At 40.6% G+C, this 14769-nt stretch overlaps 1 protein-coding gene across 1 annotated transcript in view; it reads left to right on the forward strand.

Moving 5' to 3' along the window:
* Window positions 1–5055: 5055 nt before the first annotated feature.
* BTK (Bruton tyrosine kinase) overlaps window positions 5056–14769 on the forward strand; it is a 32870-nt gene continuing 23156 nt past the window's right edge. The window contains exons 1-2 of the mRNA XM_006764270.1: window positions 5056–5218; window positions 14180–14350. Of these exons, the coding sequence (XP_006764333.1) occupies window positions 14210–14350 (141 nt within the window). The 5' untranslated portion in view covers window positions 5056–5218; window positions 14180–14209. The remainder of the gene's footprint in view (window positions 5219–14179; window positions 14351–14769) is intronic.

A 14769-nucleotide genomic window follows, 5' to 3' on the forward strand; every position in this document is an offset into this window, starting at 1 on the left:
CTTTAATTTAAGCAAGCCCTGTCCGTTGTTCTTCTGCATCTAAGATAACATACATGTGAAATATCAGAATAATTTTCTTTTCTAGATGCCTTGAAGGCACAGCCACAAGTACCAGAGCACAAGACCACTAGAGCATGAACAGACTTAATTGTTATCTTGTTCCCTAAATTCAATCTCTATGTGCTATAAATGTTAACTAACTATACTATAACCACCAAATGTAAAAGAAGTATATGTTTCTCCATTTTGCTTTTTTAAAAAATTATTTTTATTGATTTTAGAGAAAAAAAGAGAGGTAGAGAGAGATAGAAATATCAATGATGAGAGAAAATCATGATTGACTGCCTCCTGTAGCCCCCCACTGGGGATTGAGCCCCTAGCCTGGGGATGTGCCCTGACAGGGAATCGAACTGTGACCTCTTGGTTCCTAGGTTGATGCATTATTTTGCTTTTTATCCAATCCTATAGATTTTCCCACTTTACTTTCTCCCACCTCCTTATCAACCACCAATGGATTTCATGTACCTTCCTTAAGTTCTCTCCTTTGATTCTAAATGCGTAAAAAGGAATGCAAAACTGCCATTCTCTGGAGCATTTTCTCAATCCATTGACATCTTGCTTCTGCGCATGTCTTCAAAATTGTAGCTCAAATAACTCTTATAAAACTTTCCTATGGGTTTGGACATTCTTTTGTTGATACCTGGCAGAAGGCATGTGCTAGGCTTCAAAAGAGTAAGTCCAGACCCTCCAGTGTGGCTCAGTAGTTGAGCATCAACCCATGCACCAGAAAGTCACCAGGTTTGATTCCTGGTCAGGGCACATCCCCAGGCTGGGGACTAGATCCCCAGCAGGGGGCATTCAGGAGGCAGCTGATGGATGTTGATATTTTTCTCTCATCAATGTTTCTCTCTAAAAACAATAAAAGGACATATTTTTTTTAAAAAATGAGTCCAGTAGAGAAAGACTTCATTGTACTTAAAATGGATTGTCTCATAAAATTCTCACAGTGATTTTAAAAGGTAGACATTACTATTTTTCTTATCTTACGGATGAGGAAATTGAGGCAATAAGCTGTTTCATCTTGTTTTTTAACTGAATCTTTTGGGATGACACTGGTTCTCAAGCCATGGCTTGCCGGGGTCCAACCCCAGCAAGTCCAGGGGTCCCCAAAGGTGTGGACGGAGTCGGCAAAGAATGAATGACGCGGAGACAGCGTTCAGTTGATCAGCATAGTTGGATTCTCTCGCCTGGTTCTAACCAGGATCTCCAGCCAGGTTCTATGCCCATGTTCTCTTGCTATGTTCTCCAGCAGTAAGGATTATGTAGCTTAAGCATGATTGTTCGTAGTTAAAGAGATTAATTACCTGCCTGGCACTTAGTGAAGGGATTTTATTCCCTCCCTAACTTCAGGGGAAAATCTCTACCTGGGGAAACAACCTTTCTCGGAGAGGTGACCTTGGTTAAAACACATAGTGCCAAGAAGGTGAGCAAATATATTAAGAACAGTATGCCATATATGCCAGGTCCCTTGAAACAGCAAGGATGGACCGGCTCCCAGCAATGGCTGTATTTTTGTTTTTCATTTAATTTTGTATTGATTTTAGAGAGAGACAAAGTGAAAGGGAGAGAGAGAAACATCAATCAGCTGACTCCCACATGTCCCCCTAACCCCCGCCAACTGGGGATCCAACCTGCAACCCAGGCATCTGCCCTGACTGGGAATTGAACGGGTGACCTCTCGGTGTATCATGGCTGTTTTAAAAATTGCCAAATGTTATCATATTTAGTGGAGCCAGGATATAAGCACAGGTGATCTGACTCCTGAGTCTGGGTTTCCTTGCCATTCATTATACAATATGACTATTGTGGCTTCATAATTATAACAGTTTACAATTATTGAGCATTTATTATATTCCAGGCATTTTCCTAACCACCTTATATACTATTTATTTTAATCTGAACAGTTCACACACTCTATACCATTATTATTCTTTAATAGGTGAAGAAACTGAGGCACAAGAGATATTAAATTTGCTTACCCAAGGTCACACACATGGTTATTTTGTAGAGCTGGAATTTGACTCCATGTAGTCTAATACCACAGCCTTGTGCTTAATCACAACATCACACAGGGGAAGCAGGGGCATCTGCAGGGTAGAGGAGGATGAGGGGAGAGAATTGGGCAGTGATGCAGGAGTAAGTGCCAGTGTATTAGGGGCTGAGGAACTATGAGAACCTATGGTTTCCTGCTTACATAACCCTCCAGGAATATCCATGGATCCTGAGCTGACTCCCTGATCATCTCATCCCCTTTTTGTTGGATGGTCTTTGGGAATAAGATAATAAAACTTATTTAAAGTTTTTTTTTCTGCCAACGAGCCAGCCTGTAGTCTAACATTTTCTTCTCTCGGGTTCTTCTTAGGCAGTCTCTGTACTTTGAGGAGTTTCTAGATGTTTTCAATATTAATAACATGGAAATATGAAGACAGTGAATATGGCTTCCCTTAGTTCTTTTTATCACACCTTGCATGACATAGCTTTTGGTTTTTATTCCCTTCACCAATCCTGGTCTGATTTGGACATGCTCCTGTTCATTAATTTTTCCTAAGATGAGGCACTCAAAACTGATCATAGGACTCTAGATATGGCTGGCTTTGCAGAGTAGGTGGCCCGTTCATGTTCCTCTGTCTTACTTCTTTAAGGAAGCCTGATATCACCTTGTAATTTCTGGCAGCCATATTACTGGCATGGCATTTCTCTCAATTACTAGCAGCAAAAACCTCTGAACCATTTTCACAAGTGCTACTGCTGCCACACTTTCACTTGAGTGATTTGAAGTTCAATGTTGGTGCCCAATTATGGGACATGACCCTTAGCCCTGGTAAAATACATTTTGGTGAATTTGGCTTATCATACCAGGTAATCAATATCTTTTGGGAAACTCTGCTCTGGTTTTCTCATCCCATCTAGCTCACAGCAACCTCACATCATTCACTGATTAGCTAGGCTACTTTCTATAGAATCCTCAAAAGTCATTAATAAAAATGTTGAACATGCCCGGCTGGTGTGGGTTGTTGGTTGAGCATTGACTTATGAACCAGGAGGTCATGGTTTGATTCCCAGTCAGGGCACATACTGGGGTTGCGGGCTCGATAGCTAGTGTGGGATGTGCAGGAGGCAGCGAATCAATGATTCTCTCTCATCATTGATGTTTCTATCTTTCCCCCCTCTCCCTTCCTCTCTGAAATAAATAAAAATATATATTTAAAGAAATAAAAATAAAAATGTTGAACATGATAGCAGCAAGCACAGAACCTTATATTACATTTAGAATCTTTTGAGGTGACACTAGGCCACTTATTTGCACTGTTTGGGTGCAGTCCTTCTGTCTATCTAATTTAGTTAATCCCTATCTAGTCAAGTGTGTTAGAGGAATGCTTGTGGGCAGAAGGTAAAGAAACACCTAGGTTGCCCTAGCCAGTTTGGCTCAGTGGATAGAGCATCGGCCTGCAAACCAAAGGGCCCCAGGTTCGATTCCAAGCAAGGGCATGTATCTTGGTTGCAGGCTCCTCCCAGGCCTGGGCCCTGGTTGGAGCGCCTGCAGGAGGTAACACAATCAATGTGTTTCTCTCACGTTGCCGTTTCTCTTTGTCTTTCCCTCTCTTTTCCACTCTCTCTACAAAAGAAGAAGAAGAAGAAGAAGAAGAAGAAGAAGAAGAAGAAGAAGAAGAAGAAGAAGAAGAAGAAGAAGAAATTGAAAGAAAGAAAGATTTTACTTTATCTATTCCCTTGTCCTGCTCTCCCTTGTCCAGACCCTCCATTGTATGCCTATCAATCCCAAGTCTTCACCCCAAGATGCACCTTGAGAAGGGACAGGGCATATGAGAACAAATAGAATCTGGCAAAAGAAAAGGGGAGGAAAGGCAAATGTCTGTGACCAACTCTCAGGCAGGTGACTGGAGCAGCTGTTTGAGGGCAACTAGTTCAAAGGATATAAATTGTCAATAAAATAGGAAGATCATACAGCACTGTTTCCTGTCTATCTTACGCAGGTGTGAGGATTAACCACTGTACTATCCTACAAATGCTTTTTAAAAGAAGTCCTATTGGTTTAAAAATTCTGACAGACTTCTGGTGTGATCTGTGATCTGTTTTTACATTAGGAAACCACACCTGGGTCAAGTACACATGGCAGTGTCTGATGTGTCAAGGTAGGCAATCAGTTCAGTCACCAGGGGATCTGCCGCCATCCCAGTCTGCAGCCATTACTAGTTAAATTTCCTAGGATAATCCTCTGGAAGAAGACTGCTGCTGGAACATAGGATAGGAGGTGGTTGAAGGTACCTTCAGGTTTAAGTAACACACCTAAACACCTAATCTGATTTATCACTTAATAGAATTAATGATACAGGTGTAAACTAGGAGTTAATCCCTGAGGCAGATTCATTAAGGGAGAAAAATCAACATCCACATTAAATGGGGAAGGTCACAAGGCTTTGTGTGGGCTTACATTTGGACATTTTTATCTGTAGAAAAAATGCTTTCTTAGAAAATGACTCAGCAGGAGGAAGTCTTGTCTCTCATTCTGTCAAGCTTTGTACTTTGGGGTCCCTTTGTGAGGACTTTCCATCCTTCATTGTCAGGTTTAACTGTGTGACCCAAGTCTCCTCTACCTTGGAGGACATGAAACTCTAAAGGCACTCTTCCCCTTTGGTCCCTTTGCTTTGTCTTTGTGAGTCCACATTTCTCCTCTTTCCTGTAAGTCTCCACTCCCTCTGCTGACCATCCTCAGAGTCCTTTAGTTATGTTGTCCCTTTACCTTGAGGAGGTAGGCCTGGTGACCTGTCTGCTCAAGTGAGCCCCTCTAGAGTCTCAGTGGCTCCAGTAATGTCTTTCAGAGGGGACTGAAGATAGAAGTGTCAGAGGTCCCAAGCAAATGAAGGGCGGAAACAGCTGGGGGGGTGTAGAATAGGGACAGCAGCAGGGAGCCAGATACCATGCTGTTGAGAAGAAGAAAAAAAAGGCACTGGTTTAAGTCAGGAAACAAAAAAAGGGAACTGAGTGGCTGTGAAAGGGTGGGGTTTGCTCAGACTGTCCTTCCTCTCTCGACTGTAAGAATATGTCTCCAGGACCAGTGTCTTCTGAGATCGAGTCCCACCTTCAAAGTCCTGGCATCTCAATGCATCTGGGAAGCTACCTGCATTAAGTCAGGACTGAGGTGGGTCTGGGGTATGGCAGGGGCTGGGTAGCAGCAGCAAGTGCCTTTTTGGGGGATCCCTGGAGGCCAGAGAGAAAGCATGGCTGGTGCTGATATAGTAGGCAGGCGGAGGAGGCTGACTGAGGGTGAGAATATCATCAGCATAAGGCTCTGGCAGTCCCTTCCGATGATCAGAACAGGCTGTAAGGGTCTTTTCTGAGGATGGTTGTGGGGGAACAGTAAGAGAAAAAAGTGACATGAGGTGATCATCTGAATAGGTAGCAAATGTTGTAAAGGGACATCTATGGAAAACTTGGCTGTAAAGTAATATCGTCAGTGGCAGTAGGATAAAAATAAGTCCTTTGTTCAAATATTGCTTGAAAATCCAAAACATGTACTTGTGTCACTGAGACCCATAGAAGAAAAACATTTAAGATATAGATTATCTGACAAAACAGTAAAAACTCACATGCCACAATAGGCCGTTGACCTTTCTAAGCTGGGAAAAGCACCAGCTAAACCAAGGTTTGGTAGGCTACCTGCCTCAAGCTGTGTCGGGCCAATGTTACCAGGATCAGAGCTGGCTTGTTGGAAGAATTGTGTGCACCAACCTCGTGGTAATAGTGGGTAAGAGATTGGGCCCGAAGAAAGCAGCCTCAGCCTCAGCTCAGGCTGTGTGGCCAACCCCTGAGGTTTTTCCTATTACCATTGCCTGCCATGTGCACGGCTTTCTTTTGTCTTGTCTTCACCATTTCTTCTCTCCTTTCTGCTTCCCTCCTCCTCTTCATCCCCCTTTTCCCCTCCACCTCCTTTCTCTTACCGGTGGCCCCTCTTCTTTATCCCCTCCTTTATTTTGTCCATTACCACAGCCCCTGGGACAGAGTCGGTGCTTAATAAGTAATTGTTGAATTGCTTTTCCTGCCCCTTTCCTGCCCCCTGCTCTTTTACTTGTTCTCTTTCCCCTTACTTTTTTTTTCTTTTCCACCTTACTTTCCTAATACTTTCCCCATAGGATTGTTGAGATCAATAAGCATGTTTAAACACTTAAAGCAATTAAAACAGGGCCTGGCAATAGTAAGTACTAATTTCTCAGTGTTTGCTGTTATTTTTCTTCTGCCTAAAACTTGCCAGTGTCCCCAGAGGGCATGATTAGAGCAAATGGTGTGGTATTTGGAACAAAAGGGATTGCTGATTCTGACCAAGACATCTTTGGATGTGCTGCTGGACCTCCAAAAGGAATCCCGGTCCCATTTCCAGATCACCCAGCTCTCCAAGCTCCAAATCAAATGCTCTGCATTCCCAGAAGCAGGGCAGCAGTAAAGCTCAGAGGCAGGGGTCTACCAGCTCAGGGGCTGTCCTCTGTGCTGTTAGTTGTGTGCTAGTTCTGCTCCTTCCCGCATTTTGCATGCCAAGCCTCTGAACCAAGGGTGCTAGAGCCTTTTTTGGAGTCTCAGTTATTTGATAAAACAATGTCACCCTCCACATAAGCCACAAAATGCAAATACTCATGGAACCTAAAGCATTCTACAGAAACAGTATCCCTTAAGGCTAGCCCTGTCTGCTCTATTCTGACCCCTTTTATATTCAGGCTGATTAAACTATTTGCTTATGTTAAAGCCCAAATTCCTGTTGCTTATGTCTAGTGATATATTTGTTTAGAATCCTTTGTAAATTCCATTTGGTGAGAACTAGTACAACTTTCCGTTCACTTCTAGGGTCTTGGAGCAATTTTAAATGATTTACTATTTCCATTAGAGCAAATTTCCTACAGAGTTTCCTTTCAGTGGACTAGATCTATATCAGGAAGTGACTTAGGTATAAGGACAAGATATGCTTTTGAAAACCAGTTTGGGTGTTTTCCACAGAGTCCATAGATATCTGCTGCTTTTCACTCAAAGATGCTAAGATTTGATTTCTAACTCCTGGGAATAAGGGAGAGCTAGAATTTTCAGTGAGGCAGTGCTCAACAAGAAGCTATAGACCGACCTTGAACTAATTCATTCCAAAGCTGCTTGGTTATGCAAATGAAGCCATCAGAGGAGGGAGAGAGAGAACTCCTCTGAGGACCCTGAAACAAATGGGCCACGTGTGACTTTCAGTTTCTATGGAGGTTCATGTGCACTAACTGAGGGTGTTCAGAGAGCATTGGAAACACAAGCCTTAATTTTAGGCTTTCTTTCTTACTCTCTGAGGGCCATCAGTAGATGTCCATAGGGTTAATGTTGGTCATCAGGACCTCAAGGAGTTGCTCATCTTATTGACCTGCCTCCCTGGAAAGGAAATGAGCTATAGTCTATTAGCTCATCCCTAGAAGAAGAACATTCTAGGGAATCAAGATAAGTTAAATTTTAGACAAGTTGTAGATTGGAATATAGTGGAGTTTAAGATCATTGTCTCAATGAGAAGGCAGATTAGCCTGCACAGAATAAAAATGATTAGAAATGGAGTAGAAAAGAGGTAAAAGTAGGGGGAAAGCAGTCTCTCAAAACTGCTAATGGGAACGGAAATTGGTACAATGTTTCTGGGAACAATTTTGTCAATATATTGCAAAATGCAAAATGCACATACTTTTGACTTGTTCAATTATTCTTTTTTTAAAAAATATATTTTATTGATTTTTTACAGAGAGGGAGGGAGAGAAATAGAGAGTTAGAAACATCGATGAGAGAGAAACATCGATCAGCTGCCTCCTGCACATCTCCTACTGGGGATGTGCCCGCAACCAAGGTACATGCCCTTGACCGGAATCAAACCTGGGACCTTTCAGTCCGCAGGCCGACGCTCTATCCACTGAGCCAAACCGGTTTCAGCTGTTCAATTATTCTTATTTAGAGATCCTACTATCATGGGAAAATAATCAGGAGTAATGTTACACAAGAACTTTAGAAATTTTTGTATTGGATGGATGGATAGGTAATGTGCAATATGATCTCAAGTATGATAAAAATGCACAGAAAAAAAAGAAAAGTAATATGGCCACATAATAATGCTTCTGGATAATGAGCTTATAGTTGGTGTTTTCTTCTTAATATTCCTGTAATTGAAACATTTTCTATAATGAATATATGCTATTTTGATATCAAATAAAAATAAAAATGTTTAAAACAGGGAAAACAAAAACTGACAAAAAAGCCAAAGGAGCACACAAGTCCAGAGTGAAAGATGGACACTCCAGCAGTCACCATCAATGTGATGCCGACTGTTAATTTGCACATTAGCTCTCCTTTCCTTATCACTTGGCTAGAATCTACTGTCTCTGGGGCAGGGCAGAAGACATGATGTATTCCAGAGACTCAGAAGTTTCCAAAACCATAGAAGAAAATGTAAAATGTTGATGTGAAATGCTGAAGAAGAACCATACCCCTGAAACATCTTGGAAATGACTACAGCAGATGAGAATTTTCCTGGTTAGCACGCAGCCAAAAACTGATTCTGCCTGGAAGTCCTCACCATAAATTTGGTTTCCTGTAGTCTGACCCTGAAGCTTTTCATAAAATAATTATGTTTCACTAGGGCAGTGATGGCGAACCTTTTGAGCTGGGCGTGTCAACATTTTGAAAAACCCTAACTTAACTCTGGTGCCGTGTCACATACAGAAATTTTTTGATATTTGCAACTATAGTAAAACAAAGATTTATATTTTTGATATTTATTTTATATATTTAAATGCCATTTAATAAAGAAAAATCAACCCAAAAAAAATGAATTTGCGTGTCACCTCTGACAAGCATGTCATAGGTTCGCCATCACTGCACTAGGGTCTGAATAGAGCTTTTTGAGAACCTAACAAAAGTATTTAAGTTTCTTTGTTGCTATGGTTATGATATTTTAAAGAAGACTTCTCTTCTCATTCTCAGGCCAGGACATTCTTAATCAAAATCTCAACCAGAACCTGAGAGATGCTTTTTGGGACTGAGAAGAGATCTTTCATAAGCTAAATTTAGCCCATTGATTATACTCTGATTAGAGACAATTGACAGATAATTCTTTCAGATTTCATAGTAAAGCATCAGTAAGAGAGGAATGAAGAGGGAAAAAGGAATAACACAGATAAGCTGGACTTGGGTTTACCACTTTGTCTGAATAAGTGAGAATTCATTTTGAGAATGGAAAACTATCTCACATGTACAAGAATGTTTGTGGCAGCTTTGCTTATAATTGAAAACTAATAACTTCCATACCCCACTAATAGGAGAATGGAAAAATGAAGTATGACATAGTCATCATATCATATAGAATATTTTCCACATATAAAAGTGAATTAAAATGGTGAAAAAGGTGAAAGGATTAGGAGAAAATATATATATGACACATAGACACAGACAACAGTATGGTGATAGCCAGAGGGAAAGTGGGGTGGGGGGAGTGGACGTGGGAGAAAGGGTGAATAAAGGCAAAGTGGGGATAAATGGGGATGGAAACAGACTTGACTTTGGGGGTTGAGCACACGATGCAGTGTGCAGATTATACATTATTGAGTTATAGACTTGAAACCTATATGATTTTATTAACCACTGTCACCCCAATAAATTCAATAAAATATAAAAGTAAAAATGTATGAGCTAGAGCTACCAAGACAAATAAATCTTTAAAAATTTCATTGAGAAAGAAAGCAAGTTGTTGAAGAATATGTACCACTTACATAAAAATGTAGAACATGCAAACCAATACTAAATATCTTTTATGACTACTTACATATATAGTAATAATATAAAAACATGTCCACGAATGACAAACACCGAAGCCAAAATACTGCTAACCTCTAAGGAAGAAGGGATGGATTGTGAAAGACACAAGAAGGTTTTTACTCTATGGATGGATCACATTCTTTTTTTAAAATCTATTTTTATTGATTTCAGAGAGGAAAGGAGAGGAAGAGAGAGATAGAAACATCAATGATGAGAGAGAATCATTGATTGGCCGCCTCCTGCATGCCCCTTACTGGGGATCGAGCCCGCAATCTGGGCATGTGCCCTTGATCAGAATAGAACCTGGGACCCTTCAGTCCTCAGGTCAACTCTCTATCCACTGAGTCAAACCAGCTATGGTGCATTTCTTTCTTTCTTTTTTTTTAAATGAATTCATTGGGATGACATTGGTTAATAAAACCATGCAGATTTCAAGTGTAAACCTCAATAAAACATTATCTGCACATGCCTACGTGTGCCCATCGCACCAAGCAAAGTCTTTTTCTGTGCCCATTAACCCCCCTCTCCCGCTTTGTCCACCTCTGGAAGCAATTATGGCAGAAAGTTAGGACTCTGTAGAGCTAAGTAGTGAGTACACGAGTATAATGTTATTCTTTGCACTTTTGTCTATTTGCAATATTTCATATTATACAAAAAGTTCATTCAATCAAAATTTTACATCCATAATAAGCAATAACAACCCAAGGGACAAAAAAAGTGAGCATTCCACCTAATCACTGAGCTTTTATCCCATCAACAATGAAAAGGAAACAGTGAGTGACTCTAGGAATCTGCCAGTTAGGATCTCCTTGTGGAAGATTTAAAAGAAAATGTAAGAAAACCTGGCAGGACTTCATGTGGGAAAGAATCTTCATGTGGGAAAAGGTACTATGGACAGTTAACAAGGAAAATAATCTTTTCCATCCTGGAAGAATATTGTAGAGGAAACTGTTCCACAATCCTCTTACCCCTGTATTTACCAACATTTCCTCTTATGCGGAATGTTCCTGGAAGACGAATAGGAGTCTGTTCCAACTACTGTTTGATAATAGCCATGGGAAATGACAGCATGCTGAGGTAGATGGCATCACACCTCACTGAAAGAAAAAAAATCCCTTTGGGAGACAATGAAGTATTACAGAAACAGTAAGGGTTGTGGAGTCCAGATGGATGAGGTTGAGCAATCACATAATCTCCCTGAGCCTCATTTCCTTCATCTGTTTTTTTGTGATAAATAAAATAATGCATGTAAAATGCCTGACAGGTAGACTGCATTGATACAAGAGTTCTCTTCTATTTCCCTAGGGAAAAAAAGGAATAGCCAGAATCTTGCTGGAAAACTAAATAATGCTTTAAAGGAGAAATAAAGAGAACACACTGCTTCTTGGATATTCTGGCTAAGTAGTTATTTGAACTATGAATGACTGGCTATTTCTAATTAGCATCTTCTGCATTCTTCCAAATCAAAGGCAGGCTATGAAGTTTCCTGAATTTTGCTCTGGTGTTGTCCCTACTAGTGTTTTATATTAACTTGAGTAAAGATAGGAGCCAAGGGTGGTTTAGATTACTGATTCTGCAAGTGCTCTATATATTAATTTCTTGGCATAGTCCAGTCTGTAAGATGGATGAACTATTTCTTATTAAGCTCAAAATCTTTGCTTTTGAGTTTAATAATGAGAACATTATAATGTTGTAATTCTGTATTTTAAACAAAGAGTTTTGTATCTATTACTTTTCCTCTTTCTTTATATAAGTATGTGTGTGTGTGTGTGTGTGTGTGTGTGTGTGTGTGTGATTCATGTCACTTCCATTTCCACCCTCTGAGTGAAGTGTATGGTCAGTTCTCATGGTGCATGTTTGTCGTCAAATCAACTCTATAGGCTTCTGAAATTGTTAGGGAAAAAAATTAGTGCCTGCTATAAAACATTTCCCTAAAGAAACTGCAAGTGCTCTCTAACACACAGTGTTCATTACATAGCAACCTTCAGAAAGACATAAAGATAGATACCTCTCTTTTCACATTATTGCTGGATGGACCAGTGGTGACTAAGAAAAAACTGCCACATTTTCAAGCTGCATTTCCAGACTGGATCACAAGGAAATAGGAGAAGAGCAGTCAAAGAAGGGATGACCAGGCCATGGAAATCCCAGGAATCCTCCAGCTCAATGATCTAGACTAGGGTAGAGTCCATTTCACCGCTTGCTCACAGGGGTTTTGGCTAGTGAGAGGCTTACTTACTTCCTCATACTTAGACCAACACTAAACCCTACCCCAACACAGACACTTGAAAGAGAGGAAGGCTCCCTCTTGTACAAACTGGATTTGTTCTAAAAATGAAAAAGAGCAGAGACAGCTCCCAGAAGGACTTGCCTTATAGGAAATAGGAACAGAGACCAAGACTGAAGCAGATGTTGGGTCTGAGCAGGGAGTATATCTATCAAGAGTTTGCAACAAAACCAAAGACAAAATGCTGGATGTGCTTTACTCAGCTTTAAAAAATTAGCCAGACATGGTTTGTTGGGAAGCTTCAGATCCAATTTTCTGGTTATGCTGCTCAGTTTCTTTAGGATTTTATTTTGTTTCATGTAATTTGAGTCTTTGTTTGTGAAGAGGTACTTAATTAGAATTCACTATGGGAACAAATGCAATATTATCACAGGAATCTCCATGAGTTGGCAGTTCCCGAGAAAAGAGTTTTATTAGTTGGTTACTACTACTTCTGTGTAAATGAATAACTTTAATATCAAAAGAAATCTCTTTGGGATTTTAGCTGAATCTGAATATAAGAAAGGACTCTCATTGGTTGTAAACACTTAAGAGTTTGCCATTCCCATTTAAACCAAGGAGTTAGGGAAGAGAGCTGTGTGGAAGGGTGTGGGGAAAGGTTTGCTCCTTTGCCCAATTTTTTCTTGAAAGATTATTTACAAACCATGAACTAATCCACCCCCAGAAGACAATGGCATCCACATAGCAGATCATTCTGAACATCCTGCTGTTCCTTTAACCTATTTTTGTCCCTCCAGTGTGATAATAGACACTTCTATATCACAGAAAAGAGTAATATAACGGTGTGGATAGACTCAGGCTTCAATAAAAACCACTCCGTTGCTTTCCTGGTGTGAGCAATCATCTGTGCTTCACAAGCAGTAAAAAACCTGCTAACTTTATTTTGCAACCAAGGTACATGCCCTTGACCGGAACTGAACCTGGGACCCTTGAGTCCGCAGGTCGACGCTCTATCCACCGAGCCAAACTGGTTAGGACATGAGTTACTTTTTATAAATGATCAGAGATGGCATCCATAAGAGTAATACGACTGCATCATTTTTGTATGATGCTGTTTAAGAACTAATCTAAGTAAAAAGGTGGGGGATGCCGAAACCGGTTTGGCTCAGTGGATGGAGCGGCAGCCTGCGGACTGAAAGGTCCCAGGTTCGATTCCGGTCAAGGGCATGTACCTGGGTTGCGGGCACATCCCCAGTGGGAGATGTGCAGGAGGCAGCTGATCGATGTTTCTCTCTCATTGATGTTTCTAACTCTCTATCTCTCTCCCTTCCTCTCTGTAAAAAATCAATAAAATATATTTTAAAAAAAAAAAAGGTGGGGGAAAGCCAAAAAACAAAAACAACTCCCTCCCCAAAATTGTTTTTTTTTTTAATTTTAGAACAAAGCTTCCACGATTTGTAGCTCTATCAGTGGGTGATGAGCAAAATCAGTTGGGCGGCAGTTAGTATTCATCCATAATTGCAGGTGCACCCTCCATATCCTTATTAGACCCCTTGTATAGACCCCAGTGGGACAATGTTTGAAAAATTACATTCACCATCTAGGAAACTGGGAACTGAAAGTCCAATATCTGCTTCAGTGGAGTTCTGGCACCTGCATTATCTCTGTTGTGGATATCAGAGTCCACAGCTGCACAGAGACTTTTGCTATTCACAGATTCTGCACTTATCATCATAAAAGGACGGTTAGTATAAATTTGCCTCTAGACATTACCAAGCACACAGGTACATGTCACTTGCCATCTACAGCATTTCATTGCCTTATACAAGACCTTCGTTTATGTGAGGTTACAATGTAGAACCAATCCACCCTATTCAATGTACATCCATTATACCTGAAAACTGACAGAGATGGGGACTGTGGAAGAAGGATGTTAAGGAACGAAGAAGGTCCTTTGTTAGCTCTACATGTTTCTGTTCCATTTGAAACTAGGTGGCTAGGCTGAGGGGGTACCAGGGGTGATTAGAATTAATGTGATGGGTTGTCAAGAGCTTTCATTATCAACAGCACACAAGTGAGCTCCAGAAAGACGAAGCTATGGCTGCAGTAATACTGGAGAGCATCTTTCTGAAGCGATCCCAGCAGAAAAAGAAAACATCACCTTTAAACTTCAAGAAGCGCCTTTTTCTTTTGACCGTGCAGAAACTTTCCTACTATGAGTATGATTTTGAACGTGGGGTAAGTTTCTCTGCTGTGATACCTGAGTATCAAGGACTTGGCCTTAGATCTTCATTGGGGAGGAGTTAGAGTCTTTTTGGTTGGAGGAGAAAGGTGGGAGGGACTTAAGTACATTTTAAACTCAGCAAAATGTTTCCTAGACTAGAATTAGCTACAACCACATAGGAGCAAAAATTTCAAAGGTGCTAAGAAGCCATGAGGGAAATCTTACCATGGGATTTTTGCCATTGGTGAGCATTCGTTAAATGATTGTTGAGAATGAAATCCAAGACTTGAAAATTGCTTCCTTATTTTTTGTTATAAAAAAACACACAGTCATCTACTCTTTTATAGTGCTTACCCTCCATCTGGTAGTCAAAAAAGGGTGAGAGTTGGAAGTTTTTTTTGTCTTTTCAAAATGACGGGCCCTGATAATAGAT

The sequence above is a fragment of the Myotis davidii genome, unplaced genomic scaffold (assembly GCF_000327345.1).
Source record: "Myotis davidii unplaced genomic scaffold, ASM32734v1 scaffold1241, whole genome shotgun sequence".
Classification (NCBI taxonomy): domain Eukaryota; kingdom Metazoa; phylum Chordata; class Mammalia; order Chiroptera; family Vespertilionidae; genus Myotis; species Myotis davidii.